The sequence below is a fragment of the Phaseolus vulgaris genome, chromosome 11 (assembly GCF_051622355.1).
Source record: "Phaseolus vulgaris cultivar YP4 chromosome 11, ASM5162235v1, whole genome shotgun sequence".
Classification (NCBI taxonomy): domain Eukaryota; kingdom Viridiplantae; phylum Streptophyta; class Magnoliopsida; order Fabales; family Fabaceae; genus Phaseolus; species Phaseolus vulgaris.
In genome coordinates this window covers 51,611,558-51,631,914 of record NC_143508.1, presented here as the reverse complement: position 1 = coordinate 51,631,914, position 20,357 = coordinate 51,611,558, and the positions used below count along the sequence as shown (strand labels likewise).

General features: G+C 37.1%; 3 protein-coding genes across 3 annotated transcripts; 2 read left to right on the top strand and 1 right to left on the bottom strand.

Annotated features, from left to right (window-relative positions):
• The first annotated feature begins 677 nt into the window (after positions 1-677).
• Positions 678-4,796, top strand: LOC137823826 (putative disease resistance RPP13-like protein 1). Its single transcript, XM_068629115.2, has one exon. It carries the CDS (start codon positions 875-877, stop codon positions 4,676-4,678), a length of 3,804 nt encoding a protein of 1,267 aa, XP_068485216.2. The 5' UTR covers positions 678-874; the 3' UTR covers positions 4,679-4,796.
• Positions 4,797-7,494: 2,698 nt separating this feature from the next.
• Positions 7,495-16,722, top strand: LOC137826478 (uncharacterized). Its single transcript, XM_090297830.1, has 5 exons — positions 7,495-11,135; positions 11,700-11,784; positions 12,118-12,538; positions 14,248-14,460; positions 14,552-16,722. Exons 1-5 carry the CDS (start codon positions 7,564-7,566, stop codon positions 16,720-16,722), a joined length of 6,462 nt encoding a protein of 2,153 aa, XP_090153956.1. The 5' UTR covers positions 7,495-7,563.
• A 175-nt stretch (positions 16,723-16,897) lies between these two features.
• LOC150023392 (uncharacterized) lies at positions 16,898-19,600 on the bottom strand. The gene is made up of 5 exons (XM_090297829.1): positions 19,391-19,600; positions 19,094-19,219; positions 18,495-18,938; positions 18,100-18,150; positions 16,898-16,915 (listed from the first exon to the last, which is right to left on the bottom strand). Exons 1-5 carry the CDS (start codon positions 19,598-19,600, stop codon positions 16,898-16,900), a joined length of 849 nt encoding a protein of 282 aa, XP_090153955.1.
• Between the last annotated feature and the right edge of the window lie 757 nt (positions 19,601-20,357).

Here is a 20,357-nt window from a genome sequence, read left to right as displayed (position 1 = left end):
TTGGTTTTGAATTTTAGAAATGGTCAAACAACTTTTTGGGATAAGGCTGCATACTTATATTACAGGTGTAAAGAGAAAAAAAGCCTTTGACTATCTGCAGCCCAACATGGGCCTTATACAAACTGCAGCCCAATAAAAAGACTAAGAAAATTTCATCAGACCCCACATCACTCTTGTTGGTCATTTTGTTGGAAATTGAGGTATTTTGAGGCATCAAATGTCTCATTTTCTGAAGGCTCTAACAGATTATCAACTCTCATTTCTCTTGAGCTTTCTTGCAAAATAGCTAAGTACAATGCATATAAACATTATTAACTCTTCATTTTCCAATTTCTAACAGATATTTCTCTTGTGCTTTAAGGTTAATTGGACAAGTACAAAATAATGTGGCTCAAAATATGAAGGACACTATAATTCGAAGCAATTATTTTATATCATTTATTCTAATAGATGGCTTTAAACCAAATTATGATATGAGTATTTTGGTTATATTTTTTTATACTATATCCTATATTTTAATAGTATTTTAAACCTATAGTATTTTAATAGTTATATTTTGTTTTCATGGTTGTTTGCGATTGTTTATTGATTAGTTAGCCACCAAATATGACTATATTAATTAAATTGGCTTTAATATATATCTGAAAGCCGGCAAAGCAATGACGTAAATAGAATAAATGTGAAAACCATTCACCAATCAATTTTAACTTTGACAAAGTCATCAATATCCCTAAAGATATTGTTATGTTTGGTCATGTGATTAGTGCATCTACAATCCAAGTTAAACAATCATTCATAGAAAAACACTTCTTACTACTCATCTCATCATCACTCAGATCTCTCCACTCACTCTTTTCCATTCACATTTTCTACCATGGCTGCTGAATTCATTACCAATGCTCTTGTCTCCACCTTCCTTGAGACCACTATTGACAATTTGGCTTCTCGTTTTGGAGACATATTTCGTGGAAAAAAAGCCAACAAGAAGCAGCTAAGCATCTTGAAGGTGAAGCTCCTAGAAGTTGATGTTGTGGCAGATGATGCAGAACAAAAACAATTCACAGATCCACGTGTCAGAGATTGGATTCTCGCAGCCAAGGGTGTGGTGTTTGATGCAGAGGATCTCTTGGATGAAATAGATTTTGCACTTTCCAAAAGCCAAGTGGAAGCTCAGTCCCAGAGTACTGCTAAAAAGGTACTGAATTCCCTCAAATCTTCTTTTGTCAGTTTCTTTAAAGAAAATGAAATTGAAACAAGGATAGAACAAGTCATTGAAGACTTAGAAGATCTTGCAACCCACAGCCATGTTCTAGGTTTGAAAAAGGCTGATACTGTTGGGGTCAGATCCGGTAGTAAATTATCATCAACATATTTGCCAAACGATAGTGAGATCTATGGCAGAGAAGATGACAAACAATTTGTCTGTAACTGGCTCACATCTGACACTCACAACAACCTATCTATACTTTCTATTGTGGGAATGGGAGGGGTGGGTAAGACCACTCTTGCTCAAAATGTATTCAATGACCCAAGGACGGATGAGGCTAAATTTGATGTCAAAGCTTGGGTTTGTGTTTCAGATGAATTTGATGTTTTCAAGGTATCAAAAGCAATTCTTGAGGATGTTACTACATCTACTGATGACAGTAGAGATACAGAGATGGTTCACAGAAGATTGAAAGAAAAACTGTTAGGGAAAAAGTTTCTTCTTATTTTGGATGATGTTTGGAATGAAAACCAACCTAAATGGGAGGAAGTGCGGAAACCCCTTCTTTTAGGGGCCCAAGGGAGTAAGATTCTTGTCACCACGCGTAGTAAGGAAGTTGCTTCTACCATGTGGTCAGAAGAATACTCCCTACAACAATTACAAGAAGATGATTGTTGGAAGTTGTTTGCTAAACATGCATTCCGAGATGATGGTACTCAACCAAATCAAGAGTGTAGGGAGATTGGCATGAAGATTGTTAAAAAATGTAAAGGACTACCTCTCGCCTTAAAAACAATGGGTAGTCTATTGTACAACAAATCATCTTTTTCAGAATGGCAAACTGTGTTCCGAAGCGAAATATGGGAATTTTCAAAAGAGCGTTGTGATATTATTCCTGCTTTAGCATTGAGCTATATCCACCTTCCTTCCCATCTCAAGGTATGCTTTGCCTACTGTGCCCTATTCCCCAAAGATTATGAGTTTAAAAAGGAGGATTTGATTAAGTTGTGGATGACTGAAAATTTTGCCCAGTGTCGTTCACATAGTAAGACTTCAGAAGAAGTTTGCCAACAATACTTCAATGATTTACTATCAAGGTCCTTCTTTCAACCATCAAGTGAAAACGAAGAAGTATTTATCATGCATGACCTTCTACATGATTTGGCAAAATATGTCGCTGGAGGCCTATACTTCAGGTGCGAACTTGATCAAACAGAAAAGATACAAAAAATAACTCGTCATTTTTCATTTGAACTTGGATACAATAAATATTTTGATGTGTTTGGAACTTTATGTAATACAAAAAGGTTACGTACATTTATGCCAAAAGCTAGTAGCCTGAAGTTTTTATGGAGGTGGAAGATCAAAATGCCGATACATGAATTGTTTTCCAAGTTTAAGTTCATACGTATCTTATCTCTGTCTTATTGTTCTGACCTTCAAGACATACCTGACTCTGTTGCTAATCTTCAACATCTTCGTTCCTTAGACCTCACCCATACTGCAATAAAAAGACTAACTGAAAAAATATGTTTACTCTCCCACTTGCAAATACTGAAGTTGAACTACTGTACAAATTTGGAGGAGTTGCCCTCAAATTTGCATTTACTTACCAATTTGTGTCGGCTAGAATTTAAAGGGTTTAGAGTGACAAAGATGCCACCGCATTTGGGAAAACTGAAGAATCTTAAAGTAGTAATGGATTTCTTTTATGTTGGCCATGGCAGGGAGTTGGGTGTTCAACAGCTAAGAGAGTTGAACCTTGATGGAAGTCTATCAATTCTAAAGCTTCAGAATATTGAGAATTCCCTGGATGCATTAGAAGCAGATTTGAAGAATAAAACACACCTTGTTTCGCTGGAGTTGCTATGGGAGGGGAATCAAAAGTCTGTTGATTTAAAAAAAGAAGAGGACATAATTGAGAATCTACAACCTTCCAAAAACTTAAAGAAGTTGTTTATCAGTGGCTATGGTGGGAAACGATTTCCAAATTGGTTACTAGAAAATTCATTGTGGAATATGGTGTCCTTAGGGTTGGTGCAATGTGAATCTTGCCAACGTTTACCTCCTCTTGGACTTTTGCCATTTCTTAGGAAGTTGGTGATTAGAAAACTTGATGGGATAGTTAGTATTGATGGTGATTTTCATGGGAACAACTCATCTTCATTTAAATCCCTTGAAAAATTGGAGTTCTCCGATATGAGTCAATGGGAAAAGTGGGAGTGCCAAGCTGTGACAGGTGCTTTTCCATGTCTACGACAACTTTCCATAAGAAATTGTCCGAAGCTGAAAGGACAGCTGCCAGAGCAAGTTGTTCCTCTGGAAAGACTACAAATTGAAGACTGCCAACAACTTGAGGCTTCCGCTACCATGGCTACCATGGCTCTAGATTTACAACTATGTCACTGTGGAAAGTTGCAGCTGAAGTGGGCTACATTGAAAAGTCTCACAATGGAAACATCATTGTTGGAAATTGTTGGGTCCCACACTTTTGAACACTTAGAGATTTATTCACCCCTTAAGTCAATCAGTGATGATTGTGTCTCTCTATGTACCTTTCCATTGGATTTTTTCCCAACCCTTAGGACGCTTCATCTCGGGGGGTTTGGTAATCTACAAATGATTTCACAGAGTCCCATTCATAATCATCTAGAAGAGCTAACACTCAAGAATTGTCCTAAATTTGAATCATTGCCTAGAAACATGAATATGTTGCTTCCATCTCTCAAGAGGTTATGGATAGAAGACTGCCCAAGACTAGAGTTGTTTCCTGGAGGAGGTTTGCCATCAAATCTAGAAGTGCTGACAATAAAAGACTATCCAAAACTTGAGTCATTCCCTGATATATCTTTCCCATCAAATCTCCAAAGTCTGACAATAGAAGGTTGTTCAGTACTTGAGTCCTTCCCTAACGGAGGTTTCCCATCAAATCTACATACTTTGACAATAGGAGGTTGTTCAGTACTTGAGTCCTTCCCTCACGGAGGTTTCCCATCAAATCTCCGGAATTTCACAATAAAAGATTGTCCAAGACTTAAGTCGTTACCTGACAGAGGTTTCCCATCAAATCTCAAGCGTCTGAGAATCAGTAATTGCTCTAGACTTGTTGGCTCACTGAAAGGAGCTTTCACAGACAGTTCTTCTTTGGAAAGATTGTGGATTGAAAAAGTAGATGCAGAATGTTTTCCAGATGAAGGTTTGCTTCCACTCTCTCTTACTTCTCTAATCATCTCTGATTGTCCAAATCTAGAAAAACTGGACTACAAGGGTCTCCATCAACTCTCATCCCTTCTGAATTTGAATCTTATAAATTGCTTCAACCTCCAACGCTTACCGGAGGAGGGTCTTCCCAAATCAATTTCAAGTCTTGATATTCGTGATTGTCCTTTGCTGCAACCGCGTTGCCAAAGAGAAAGAGGCGAAGACTGGGAAAAGATTAAGCACATTCGAAGACTGTATATACCGCAATGATGTTGTTTGTTTTGAACAGTGATATATTTGTTTAGAATGTGTATTCCTGCTATATCTTTTAACAATTCATTCCTTTTCCTTTTAACACTACAATTACTACTGCAATGTTTCTTCGTTAGCACAAATGCTTTCAACTTTTTATTGCAATTGCTCAGGTAGTTTCCTCATGAAAGCTAAAAACTTAATTGAGAAAAAATGTGGATACCAAAGATAATAAATATGTGTTGCAAAGAACAGTATGCATAAAATAATAATTTTTTTATTAATTCTCATAATTATATAATAAAAACATTTTTAACTTTTATTCATGATTAAGAGTGCATGGAAATTAAAAAATTGTTTAACAAAAAAGGGTGAAAAGAGGTAAAAGAATATTAAAAGAAAAACACAGTTAGAAAATCAATCCTTATTAATGGTTATATATTAAATTGAATTAGTAAATAACATAAAGATGTTGACATTGAAATTTGTGATCCACTTTCCCTATCTCCTTATTTAAGTAATTTTCTAGGAAGTAATTTTTCCATTGAAATAAGGCAGGTATTTTGTGATGTCCGAAAAGATATTTCTACTTCAGAGTTTGTTTTGTTTGATAACAATCCAATTTAACTGAGCCAACTCTATAATTTCAGTCAATGTATTGTATTTTGTGGAGAAATAAAGTATAAGTATGTTTAAACAAGGTTAAATAGAGTTTCCATTTCTGCAGATTTTCCATTCAAGGCCTATAATTATGCTCTTCTGTAGCTACTTTTCCTTGCCAAAACTAGTTTCTTCATCTGCATCCAGTTCTTGAATGAAGATTGACCACCTTTGATTTATTTGCACACAACTAGAAGCACACATATATACTCCAATATCTCCAAATCATCCACTTACTTTTTCATAGTAGCTATACCTTACCTCTTCTAAGTGTTTCAATTGTCACCCTTTCAACTAATTATATTAATATAGGTTTTATCTATTCATATATCAGTAGAGAGGAGGAGATTTGGAGTCCTTAAAAAACTTCATTTACTTTACTTTTCCATCCTTAAAAATTACTCTGTTTCTTTGTTCCCATAAACTCTAAATAATTACTGTGCCCTATTCCCCAAGGATTATAAGTTTAAAAAGGAGTGTTTAATTGAGTGGATAACTGAAAAATTTAATTAAGGAAAGGGTAAAATATAAAGATTTAATTTATATTTGAAGGCTAACTGATATAGAAACAATTGTCCTTGGTTGAATGAAGGTCTTCTTTTGTGCTAATCAAATAGTTGCTTGTTTCTTTAGTCAGTGAATATGTACATTTCCATTTTGAAAGGCAAATTTTTACATGCTAATCTTCACACATGTTGAACACTATACAGAATATTATTATTCTATGGACTTTTAGGATTTTCCTTTCTCTAGTAGTTAGATAGTGTTTCAAAATCATAGAGGTTCAGTCACCATATATAGTCAGCAAAAAAGTGGTAACATATCAAAATTCTCATGTGTTTGTGGCCTCGCCTGCAACTTGAATGTTGCAGTAGTTGATATTTTCTAGTAATTGATTACTTAACTTTTTTGTATCTTAATATCACGTGTTGTTCAAATACAGAGAGATAACAGCAGACTTAACCTTACATAAGAGAATTCATTTCAAAGTAAACTTAGCAGAACAGTAGATTTCTTTAATATATTTCTTTCAAACATACTGTAGCAATCTTTCTAATTTAATTCATTCTCATTTCCCCTTTTGAACTTCTAATTCATTATGTTATGAAATATCTAATAATATGTCTTTCATTAAATCTTATTTTATATAACATTAAAATATATCAGTATTTAATTATTATCTGTTTAACTATGGTTGGTTGTTTGTTTTAAGCATTGTTATGAAGAATGAAATGGCTGAACTTTGGGAAAATAAAAGTAGTAACTAAAGTTGGTGTTTTCTCTTTTCAATTTACAGTCTCCTACTTTGTATAAACACAGAAACTCATACACCAACTTTTGGATTATTCAGGTATCTCTGCTTCTGAAACATGTTCATAGCATTCAAATGTTTCAGTAAGCAGTAAACAGCCTGCATAATCACACTTGTTTATAGCAATCTATTGAGTTGTCTAATTTGTTGTTTTAATGGTTGGTTTGGGTTTGTTTATTGATTAGTTAGCCACCAAATATGACTATATTCATTAAACTGCCTTTAATATATATCAGAAAGCAAAGACGTAAATAGAAGAAATGTGAAAACACTATTATGGACGAAGAATTCAGACACATGACACTTAAACAAAATAGAAATATTTTGGACGAAAATTTTGAATAAATACTCAAATGAAACTATCCAAAATTATGAGTTACTTAAAACCTAAATAAGTAATATATAAAAGTTATGTTAACCCTGCATTTAGTCTGGCCAATCAAAATTAAATATAAAAATTAAGAGTGAAAGAAAATTATCTTTAAGTTATTTAACTAGCTTGCTGAGTTGGCTAAGTTCTTTTAATGGTTTTAGAAGTAAACATGCACTGGCATCTTAAATGTGTAAATTATACCAAAATATATATGATTACTATAAATATTATTTTAAAATCATGAAAAAAAGAAACCCCTGCAGAGCTAAAAAAATCACATTAAAAGTTAATATATCAACTAATAAAATAATAGATTTTAACATGCTTTTTAATATATCTCTTAATTTAAACAATTCCCTTAGTTAGTTAATAGTTTAATAATACCCACTCATCCATAAGTGCAATACAGCTGTTGCAGTTTGTGATGTTGGGAAGAATAAAAAATTATAGTTTGACTAACTATTGAAGAACAAAAATGTTGATAAAATATGTTTTCACGAACCACTGAATCATTGGCAAAAGCTAGCAGCAGTTGAATCCATTCATCTTTCTCCTACAATGGCCTTAGAACTTGTTGGTGGTGCTCTTCTCTCTGCTTTCCTTCAGGTTGCATTCGAGAAGCTAGCTTCTACTCAAATTCTCGATTTCTTTCATTCAAGAGAGCTTGATCAAAAGCTGCTCAACAAGTTAGAAACCAAGATGCACTCCATCAATTCTCTGGCTGATGATGCAGAGCGAAAGCAGTTCACTGATCTACATGTCAGAAACTGGCTGCTTAAGGTCAAAGATGCTGTCCTTAATGTAGAGGATCTCTTGGATGATATACAAAAACTCTCCAAAAGACAAATAGATGCTGAATCTGAATCTCAAAGCTGTTCAGGCTGTACTTGCAAGGTACTCAACTTCTTCAAATCTTCTTCTATTAGTTCCCTTAACAAGGAAATTGAGTGTAGGATGGAACAAATCCTTGACGACTTAGAATTTCTCTCAAGCCAAAGGGGTGATCTAGGATTAAAAACAGCTAGCGGTGTTGGATATGGGTTGAGTAATGAATTGCCACAAAAATCACAAACAACATCTTTGGTTGTTGGAACTGATATTTATGGCAGAGATGATGATAAAGAACTGGTCTTTGACTGGATGACATCTAACAACAACAATAGTAACCACCCATCAATACTCTCTATCGTGGGAATGGGCGGAATGGGTAAGACCAGTCTTGCCCAACATGTATTCAATGACCCAAAGGTGGATGAGGCTAAATTTTTCGTCAAAGTATGGGTTTGTGTTTCAGATGTATTTGATGTTTTTAAGATATCAAGAGCAATTCTTGAGGCTGTTACTAAATCAACTGATGATAGTCGAGATTTGGAGATGGTTCACACAAGATTGAAGGAGGAATTGACGGGGAAGAAATTTCTTATTGTTTTGGATGACGTCTGGAACGAAAACCAATCTAAATGGGAGGAAGTGAGGAAGCCCCTTGTTTTAGGGGCCCAAGGGAGTAAGATTCTTGTGACTACACGTAGTAAGGAAGTTGCTTCTACCATGCGGTCAAAAGAACACTCCCTAAAGCAATTACAAGAAGATGACTGTTGGAAGTTGTTTACTAAACATGCATTCCGAGATGATGATACTCAACCAAATCCAGAGTGCATGGAGATTGGCATGAAGATTGTTAAAAAATGTAAAGGACTACCACTGGGCTTGAAAGCAATGGGAAGTTTGTTATACAACAAATCATCTGTTTCAGAATGGGAAACTGTGTTCCAAAGCGAAATATGGGAATTTTCAAAAGAGCGTTGTGATATTATTCCGGCTTTAGCATTGAGCTATATCCACCTTCCTTCCCATCTCAAGGTATGCTTTGCTTATTGTGCCCTATTCCCCAAGGATTATGAGTTTGAAAAGGAGTGTTTAATTCAGTTGTGGATGACTAATTTCCCACACTGTCATCAACATAGTAGGACTGTAGAAGAAATTTGCCAACAATACTTCAATGATCTACTATCAAGGTCCTTCTTTCAACAATCAAGTGAAAACAAAGAAGTATTTGTCATGCATGACGTTCTAAATGATTTGGCAAAATATGTCGGTGGAGGCATATACTTCAGATGCGAAGTTGATCAACGAGAAAAGATACAAAAGGTAACTCGTCATTTTTCAGTTCAACTTGGTATCTATCGATATTTTGATGGGTTTGGAACTTCATGCGATACAAAAAGGTTACGCACATTTATTACAAGTACGAGAGTGAATGATTTAAGCTATGGCTGGAAGTGCTATATGCCGATGCATGTATTGTTCTCTAAGTTTAAGTTCTTACGTATCTTATCTCTGTCTCAATATTCTGAACTTCAAGAGTTACCTGACTCGGTGGGAAATCTTGAGCATCTTCGTTTCTTAGACATCTCTCATACTGCAATAAAAAAACTAACTGAAAAGATATGTTCACTCTCCCACTTGCAAATACTCAAGTTGAACTACTGTAGACATTTGGAGGAGTTGCCCTCAAATTTGTATTTACTAACCAATTTGTGTCGCCTTGAATTTATGCTGACTAAAGTGAAGAAAGTGCCACCGCATTTGGGAAAACTGAAGAATCTTAAAGTAGTAATGAATTCCTTTAATGTTGGCCATGATAGGGAGTTGGGTATTCAACAGCTAGGAGAGCTCAACCTTGAGGGAAGTCTATCAATTGGGGAGCTGCAGAATATTGAGAATTCCGTAGATGCATTCGAAGCAAACTTGAAGAATAAAACACACCTTGTGTCACTGACATTGAGATGCGGGTGGAATCAAAACTCTATTGATTCAGAAAAACAAGAGAACGTTATTGAGAATCTGCAACCTTCTAAAACTTTAAAGGAGTTGGCAATCTTTGACTATGGTGGCAAACAATTTCCAAATTGGTTACTAAAAAATTCATTATGGAATTTGCTGTCCTTAAAGTTGGATCAATGTGAATCTTGCCAAAGTTTACCTCCGCTTGGTCTTTTGCCGTTTCTGAAGAAGCTGGAGATTTCAGGGTGTCCTGATATAGTGAGCATTGATGCTGATTTTCACGGGAACAACTCTTCTTCATTTAAATCCCTTGAAACATTGTATTTCTCCGATATGAGTCATTGGGAAAAGTGGGAAAGCCAAGCTGTGACAGGTGCTTTTCCACGTCTACGAAGGTTTTCCATAACATTTTGTCCCAAGTTGAAAGGACAACTGCCAAAGCAAGTTGTTCCTTTGGAAACACTGCACGTTAGAGACTGCCAACAACTTGAGGAATCCGCTCCCAAGGCTCTAAATTTAGAACTAGGTAACTGTGGAAAGCTACAGTGGAACTGGGGTACAATGAAAAGTCTCAGAATGGATAGCCACAACATGGAAGCATCATTGCTGGAAATTGTTGGGTCCGACACTCTTGAACGCTTGGAGATTTATTCACCCCTGAGTTCAATCAGTGATGACTGTGTCTCTCTATGGACCTTTCCACTGGATTTGTTCCCAACACTCAGGACGCTTCATCTCAGTGGGTGTGGTAATCTACAGACGATTTCACAGTGTCTCATCCATAATCATCTAAAAGAGCTGACACTCAAGAATTGTCCTAAATTTGAATCATTGTCTGGAAGCATGCATATGTTGCTTCCATCTCTCAGGAGTTTATGGATAAAAGATTGTCCTAGACTTGAGTCGTTCCGTGACGGAGGTTTGCCATCAAATCTTGAGACTCTGATAATCAATAAGTGTTCTAGACTTGTTGGCTCACTGAAAGGAGCTTTCAGAGATAGCCCTTCTATGGAAAGATTGCATATTGACGAAGTGGATGCTAAATGTTTTCCTGATGAAGGTTTGCTTCCACTCTCTCTTATTTCTCTAACCATCTCTGATTGTCCAAATCTAGAAAAACTGGACTACAAGGCTCTCCATCAACTCCCATCCCTTAAGAAATTGAATCTTAGAGATTGCCTCAACCTCCTACGCTTACCCGAGGAGGGTCTTCCCAAATCAATTTCATATCTTCAAATTCTTGGTTGTCCTTTGCTGGAACCGCGTTGCAAAGAAGGAGGCGAAGACTGGAAAAAAATTGCGCACATTCAAAAACTGGATATATATCGTAATGTTATCTACTCTGATTGATGCATTTGTTGGGTTAGTTATTTTGTTTTTGTTTAGAATGTGTATCAACTACTTTCCCCTTCCTCTTTTGCTGCTACGCCTCAGCACAAATGCTTTCAACTTGTATTAATAAACATTTTTTTATACTTTGTTGCGGTTAATGTATCAGCTTGACATGTTTTGTCTTCATTCATATTACAAAAATGGAAAATAAAAAATGTATGTTAAGTAACGATAAATGAAAGATATAATAATTTTAAAATTTACGAAGACAAAGCAATAAACTATGCGACTATAGTTTAGCTAATGACTTGTATAGAGTGAATAAAGTTTTGTTTCAGATAACATATAAGTATCCTGTGTTGTTCAAATTCAGAGACAACAGCAGACGTAACCTTACCTAATTGCCAACAAAACAAAGAAAGAGGGAACTCAAAATCCATTTCAAAGTAACTTAGAAGAACGGTATATTGTAGCCATCTTTCTAATTTAATTCATTCTCCAAAGTTCATTGGTAAGTATTACGTGTAATATCCGAGCATTCAAATATTGCAGTAATTCATCATAATTTGATCATATAGATGTTGCAACTGCGGAGCAAATCTATCTCTGAACTTAACTTTTCAGAATGAATATTCCGAAGCATCAAATATAGCAAAGAATAAGGTGAGCTAAGGTGGATTGTTATGGCATATTAGGTTTGGTCACCTCAACCTGTATCTATTCACAAACCACAAAATGGTTGAAGGATTGTGTCAGGTTGTAGTCCTTGAAGAGATATGCAAAGAGTGTATTTTAAAATTGTTGAATGAAAATTGGAATAATAATAATAAAGAGTGTATCATCTGAAGGATCTGCAAATCATTAGGTGCCATAAATTAGAATCATTGCCTACAAACATGCATATGCTGCTTCCATCTCTCAGGTATCTATCCATAGAAGACTGTCCAAGACTTGAGCCGTTTCCTTAAGGAGGTTTGCCATCAATAATTACTCTAGACTTATTGGCTCACAGAAAGGAGCTTTTGGTTCGGGGACAATTCTTCTCTGAAAAGCTTGTGCATTGCAAAATTGGATGCAAAATGTTTTCCAGATGAAGGTTTGCTTCTACGATCTCTTACTTCTCTAACCATCTCTCGTGGTGGAAATCTAGAAAAACTGAACTACAAGGGTCTCTATCAACTCTCATCCCTTCAAACATTGGCTCTCTATCAACTCTCATCCCTTCAAACATTGGCTCTTTCTCACTGTCCAAGACTTGAGTCATTCCCTGACAGAGGTTTCCCATCAAATGTGGAAAAGCTGGCAACCAGTAATTGCTCTAAACTTGCTAGCTCACAGAAAGGAGCTTTCAGAGACCGTTTTTCTTTGGAAAGCATGTGGATTTCAGAATTGGATGCAGAATGTTTTCCAGATGAAGGTTTGCTTCCACTCTCTCTTACTTCTCTAACCATTCGTCGCTGTCCAAATCTAAAAAACTGGACTACAATGGTCTTTATCAACTCTCATCCCTTAAAATGTTGGCTCTTAAGGACTGCCCCAATCTCCAAGGCTTACTGGAGGAAGGTCTTCCAAAATCAGTTTCAAGTCTTCAAATAGTACAGTGTCCTTTGGTGAAATAGCGTTGACAGAAAGAAGGAGACGAAGACTGTGAAAAGATTGCTCACATTCAAGAACTGTATATATTGTAGTGATGTTGTTTGTTTTGAATAGTGATGCATTTGGTGGGTTACTTATTTTGTTTTTGTTTAGAATGTATATTATCAACTACTTTCCTTTTCCTCTTTCGGTGGTAGTCCTGCCATACCTTTTAACATTACAATTACTAGTGGAAAGTTTCGACAAAGTTTTGATATAATTATTGTTATAATGAAATTATAATAATAAAGTTTCTCCTTTAAAAGAGTTTACTTTTAAAAGATAATTGTTCTTTTTTCCATTGTAAAGGTATGATATTGGAGTTAGAACATGTGTTTTACCTTCTAAATGAACTTATACTCAAAGAGCTTCATACTTAGTAAATATGAATTTAATTTTTTAAATTCCTGGTTGCTATGATTGATAGAGGTTATCAGAGGAAGATATCCTTCTGAGGCATTATCAGTGCCATGTGCTCCCCTTTGGTGAAATAAGGCAGGTATTTTCTGATATCCGGAAAGATATTTCTACTTCAGAGTTTGTTTTGTTTGATAGCAATCCAATTTAACTGAGCCAACTCTATAATTTCAGTCTTGTGGAGAAATAAAGTACAAGTATGTTTAAACAAGGTTAAATAGAGTTTCCATTTCTGCAGATTTTCCATTCAAGGCCTATAATTATGCTCTTCTGTAGCTACTTTTCCTTGCCAAAACTAATTTCTTCATCTGCATCCAGTTCTTGAATGAAAATTGGCCACCTTTGATTTATTTGCAACAACTGTACCCAGATAAAATCCTGTGTCCATGCACACAACTAGAAACACACTTACCTACTCCAATATCTCCAAATCATCCACTTAGTTTTTCATAGTAGCTATACCTTACCTGTTCTAAGTGTTTCAATTGTCACCCTTGCAATTAAGTACATCAATATAGGTTTTATCTATTCATATATCAGTACAGGGGGAGGAGATTTGGAGTCCTTAAAGTTCTAAGCCTGACTTGTGTACATATCTCATCTGATTACTTAGACTTTCAGAAAATTGAATAGCAGTTGGTATAACTTTAATTTCCTGCATCTTAAAGTACATCACAAGATTTACCTTAAAGTTCTAATACACTCTAGTGGACATAGGTACCAATCCGTATATGGATCTTATATTTCAACCAAGTTCAGACTTTCAATTGGGTCATGTAAAAAACTTCTTCAGCATCGACTTTTCCATCCATAAAAATTACTCTGTTTCTTTGTTCCCATGAACTCCAAATAATTACTGTACCCTATTCCCCAAGGATTATAAGTTTAAAAAGGAGTGCTTAATTGAGTTGTGGATGACTGAAAAATTTAATAAAGGAAAGGAGAAAAATAAAGATTTAATTTATTTTCTAGTTGATTGATTACTGCAAGTTGATTGTTGCAGTAGTTGATATTTTCTAGTAATTGATTACTCAACTTTTTTGTATCTTAATATCACGCGTTGATGAAATACAGAGACAACAGCAGACTTAACCTTACATAAGAGAATTCATTTCAAAGTAAACTTAGCAGGTTTCCCTAACAGAGGTTTCCCATCAAATCTCAAGAATCTCAGAATCCTTAATTGCTCTAGACTTGTTGGCTCACTTAAAGGAGCTTTCACGAACAATTCTTCTTTGGAAATCTTGTGGATTGGAGAAGTAGATGCAGAATATTTTCCAGAAGAAGGTTTGCTTCCACTCTCTCTTACTTCTCTAACCATCTCTGATTGTTCAATACTTCAATGATCTACTATCAAGGTCCTTCTTTCAACCAACAGGTGAATATGATGAAAAAGTATATGGAGAAGTATATAAAGAAGTATTTATCATGCATGACCTTCTACATGATTTGGCAAAATATGTCGGTGGAGGACTATACTTTGGGTGCGATGTTGATCAAACAGAAAAGATACCGAAAGTAACTCGTCATTTATCAATTGAACTAGATCGATTTGAATATATTGATGAGTTTGGAACTTTATGTAATACAAGAAGGTTACGTACATTTATGTCAAAACCTATGCGATATGGTTTAGGGGGTTTGAGTATCAAAATGTCGATACATGAATTGTTGTTCAAGTTTAAGTTCTTACGTAACTTTTCTCTTTCTTGTTGTTCTCACATTCGAGAGTTACCTGACTCTATTGGCAATCTTGAGTATCTCCGTTCCTTAAACCTCTCCTATACTGAAATAGAAAGACTAAATGAAAATATATGTTTACTCTCCCACTTGCAAATACTGATCTTGAACTATTGTTTATATTTGACGGAGCTACCCTCAAATTTGCATTTACTCACCAATTTGTGTCCTCTTGAATTTATAAGGACGAAAGTGAGAAAGATTCCACCGTATTTGGGAAAAGGGAAGAATCTAAAAGTAGTAATGAATTTCTTTGATGTTGACCACGGCAGGGAATTGGGTGTTCAACAGCTAGGAGAGCTCAACCTTGAGGGACATCTATCAATTCGGGACCTACATAATATTTCTAATTCTGTGGATGCATTAGAAGCAAATTTGAAGAATAAAACACTCCTTGTGGCACTTACTTTAGAATGGGGTTGGGATCGAAACTCTTTTGATTTAAAAAAAGAAGAGGACATAATTGAGAATTTGCAACCTTCCAAAAACTTAAAGAAGTTGTCAATCCGTAGGTATGGTGGGAAACGATTTCCAAATTGGTTACAAGAAAACTCATTGTGGAATATGGTATCCTTAAAGTTGGATGGATGTGAATCTTGCGAACGTTTACCTCCCCTTGGAGTTTTGCCATTTCTCAAGGTCTTGGAGATTACAAAACTTCATGGGATAGTGAGTATTGATGCTGATTTTCATGGGAACAACTCTTGTTCATTTAAATCCCTTGAAACATTGGAGTTCTCCAATATGAGTCAATGGGAAAAGTGGGTCTGCCAAGCTGTGAGGGGTGCTTTTCCAAGTCTACGAAAGTTTTCCATAACAAATTGTCCGAAGCTGAAAGGACAGTTGCCAGAGCAACTTATTCCTTTGGAAATACTATATATTGAAAACTGCCAAGAACTTGAGGTTTCCGCTCCTAGGGCTCTAGATTTACAACTATATCAATGTGGAAAGCTGCAGTTAGAGTCATGGGGTACAATGAAAAGGCTCACACTGTGGAAAACATCATTGCTGGAAATTGTTGGGTCATCCCACACTCTTGAAATTTTGCACATTTATCCCCTTGATGGTTGTGTCTCTCTACAAAGCTTTCCACTGGATTTGTTCCCAACACTCACGACCCTTCATCTCTGTGGGTTTGATAATCTAGAGATGATTTCACAGAGTCTAGTCCATAATCATCTAGAATTTCTAGAACTCAAGTATTGTCCTAAATTAGAATCATTGCCTGGAAGCATGCATATGCTGCTTCCATCCCTGAGGAGCTTATGGATAGAAGACTGTCCAAGACTTGAAGGAGATTTCCCATCAAATCTAGAAGCGCTGACAATAGTAGACTGTCCAAGACTTGAGTCGTTTCCTGACGAAGGTTTCCCATCAAATCTGAAGCATCTGAGAATCAGTAATTTCTTTAGATTTGTTGGCTCACTGAAAGGAGCTTTCACAGACAGCTCTTCTTTGGAAAGCTTGTGGATTGAAGAAGTGGATGCAGAATGTTTTCCCGATGAAGGTTTGCTTCCACTCTCTCTTACTTCTCTAACCATCTCTCTTTCTCCAAATTTAGAAAAACTGGACTACAAGGGTCTCCATCAACTCTCATCCCTTAAGAAATTGTTTCTTAAGAACTGCCCCAATCTCCAATGCTTACCGGAGGAGGGTCTTCCCAAATCAATTTCAACTCTTGATATTCGTGATTGTCCTTTGCTGCAAGCGCGTTGCGAGAGAGAAAGAGGCGAAAACTGGGAAAAGATTGCACACATTGAAAAACTGTATATAGAGCATGTTTATGATAGTGATTATACCACTGAATAGTGATTCATTTGGTGGGTTAGTAATATTTGTTTTTGTTTAGAATGTGTATATAAACTACTTTCCTCTTTCGGTGCTGCCAATACCTTCTAACAATTCATTCCTTTTCCTTTAAACACTACAATTACCACTGCAAAGTTTCGTGGTCAGCACAAATGCTTTCAACTTTTTATTGCAATTACTCCGAGGTAGTTTCCTGTAAATCATGAAAGCTAAAAACTTAATTCAGAAAAAACGTGGATACCAAAGATAATAAATATGTGTTGCAAAGAACAGTATGCATAAAATAATAATTTATATGCTTAATAAATTATAGTAATTGATTTAAGTATCCTGTGTTGTTCAAATTCAGAGACAACAGCAGACGTAACCTTACCCAATTGTCTCGAAAACAGAGAAGGAGGGAACTGAAAATTCATTTCAAAGTAACTTAGAAGAACAGTAGAGTTCCTTCAACATATTGTAGCAATCTTTCTAATTTAATTCATTCTCGTTTTCCTTTTTGTACTTCTAATTCATTACGTTATGAAATATTTGATAATATGTCTTTTATTAAAGGTTAATACATGGCTTTGGCTTCATACTACTTTTTGTTGTAATCACTATCGCTAAATCTTTAGATACTTAACTTTTTTTTTTATCAGCAATGAATAAATAAAATTAAAGGGATACTTCAGGGGTATCCCAACCCATATACAGTAATCAGAAGTGGACTTCCTATACCATCCACAAGCAAAACTCTCCTTTATGTTGGAGCAGAACAACCTTAAAGTGAGAAAACCCTACCCAAAAAAATAACCAACATCGGCGACCACCGATTACACATATGGTGAACGCCGCTTCATCGATCGGCGATCCTGTTGACCTATGGAGAACGCCGCTTCATCAACCGGCGATCATGTTGATCTTTGCATACCTACGGCGACCACCGACTACTCACATAAGGGGCAAGTAGCTACGGCGACTACCGACTACTCACATAAGGGGAACGCCGCTTCCTCGATCGGTGATCATATTGACCATCGCCGTTTTTATAACCGGCGATCATGTTGAGCGTTGCCATCTACGATCACCGTCTGCAAGAAATGGAGAGCGCCGCTTCATCAACCGGCGATCATGTTGAAATCGTCGTTTCAATTATCGGCGATCATGTTGAGCTTTGCACAATTGGCGATCACCGACTACATACAAATGGGTCATGCCGCTTCACCGATCGGCAACCAAGTTAACCTATGTAAAGCACCACTTCACCGACCAGCGATCATGTTGACTTGCATACCTTCGACGATCACCGACTGTGGTATCATCCTCTCCAGATTTGCTACTTCAGAGACCTTTGTACCCATTTCACTTCCTTTCTCTGACCATAGTGGCTATTACCCAATCCTTACCCTCCTTCTTTCCAACAGCACCACCATTATCCCGTCTAGCCTGCTATATGCCTCCCCTTGTTATTTGATACTGCAAATGCATGTCAGCGGGTTCATAACCCATTCTGCATAGGAGTAACAAAAATTATTTTCCTTGTGTTTCAACCATAACCACGATTTAAGTTGGGCATTGTGGAAAACTTCTTCTACATCTACAGCTCTTTGATTGAAGACAATGGAGTTTCTATGTTCCCATAGACATCGGACTACGGTTGCCCACACACCTTTCCATACCAGGTTTTGTTTATAGGAGTGTTGGGGGAGGGAAAAACCTTCAAAATTGGTCCTAAGATTGTTGTGTTGGGCAGACCATATACCGACCCATCTAAAGCATAAGTCCCACACCCGTACTGCATACTTGCATTCTATAAAGAGGTGCTGGCACATTTCCTCCTTGGTCTGGCAAAGGGCACATTCTGTGGTGTTCACCGTCACCCCTCTCTTGCTCAAACACTCCCTTGTTGGTAGTCTACCCAAGAGCACTCTCCACGCAGTGATCAGCACATTAGGAAACGCCTTTGTCTTCCATAGATAGCCAAACGACGATATTTGTGTTCCTCCGTCGGGCTCTTCAAGGCATTTGTACGCAGACTTCACTGTAAAGTTCCTTGATTCGTCCCTCCTCCATACTTGCTTATCCTGTTCATCCTTTTTCATAGTGACCCTGGAAATGAGCATACCAAGCTCGGTTTTGAGGGGGATCTCCCACTCAAATCTGTTGCGTCTCCACCTTAAATTCCACTGCCACTCTAACTCCTCCCACATTCCAACCTCTCCCACCGTCTGGCCCTGATGTAATGACAGGGAGAATAGTCTAGGAAACAGGGCCTTAAAGCTGGTATTCCCAGTCCATATATCCTCCCAGAATTTTGCTTGATCTCCTTTCCCTACTTCCAGCTAACCTCTTTTTTAAACCAACCCTCTCCCCCTCCCTGCCGGCATACCTTTACTACATCTCTCCACCACCAAGATTGATGTTTCAGTGGGGTATGGTTTCCATCTTGTTCCGTACCATACTTCGACTCCAAGCACTCTTTCCATTTCCCTTTCTCGTTCGATATACATCTCCACTTCCATTTAGCTAAAAGTGCTATATTAAACTTCCGGATATCACGAATACCTAACCCTCCTTCCTCCCGCGGTTTACAAATGTTTTTCCAACTTATCCAAGATATCGGTTTACTATCCTTCCCCTAGCCCCACAGGAACCTCCTTTGAGTGTTGATGATGCTTTTGTATACCGACTCCGGAGCTTTAAACAGAGAGAGGTAATAGAGTGGTACCGCAGAAATGACAGATTTCAGCAGACATACTCTGCCTGCCATAGATAGGAATCTCCCTTTCCATACTCTCAGTCTAGACTTCAACTTATTCATGACAGGCTCCCAGAACGTTTTCTTCCTTGGATTACCCCCCACCTCAATGCCCAAGTACTTGAACGGTGTTTTCATCATCGAGCAATTTAGAGTCTTGGTGTAGCATTAAATGTCTTTATCAAGGACATTAATACCTGTGAGCTTTGATTTGTGAAAATTGATTTTTAGCCCTGATGCTATCTCAAAATCCCTTAGAATAGCCTTCAGAGTCACCACATTGGTGAAGGAGTCTTCGCAGAAGAATAAGGTGTCATATGCAAACTGTAGGAGGCTCACAGAGGTCCCCTTTCTTCCTATCTTCAGGCCAGTTAGAAGGTCGGCCTTTACAGCTTCCCTTACTAACCCCGTAAGACCTTCTGCTACCACCAGAAAAAGAAAAGGTGCTAGCGGATCACCCTGACGCAACCCTCTAGATGGTATAAACTCTTCTGTTGGGCTTCCATTTACCAGAACTGATACCGATGCGCTCTCCATACACCCCTTAATCCAAAGGGTCCACCTATTGTGAAAGCCCATCCTTTGTAGCATATCATAGAGGAAGTCCCATCTAACTGAGTCATAAGCTTTCTCAAAGTCGACTTTAAAGCAGAGACCACTCCTTCCGTTTCTCCTCAAGTCCTCTACCACCTCATTAGCCATAAGAATGCTATCTAGGATTCCTCTTCCCTTGAGAAATGCCGATTGGCTTTCATCAATAACATAAGGGAGAGCGTTCTTAATCCTTTCCGCCAACACCTTTGCAATGATCTTATACAAGGCGCCCACCAGGGATATTGGTCTGTACTGCTCAAGCTTAGCAGGATCCCTGACTTTGGGTACTAGAGCAACAAAT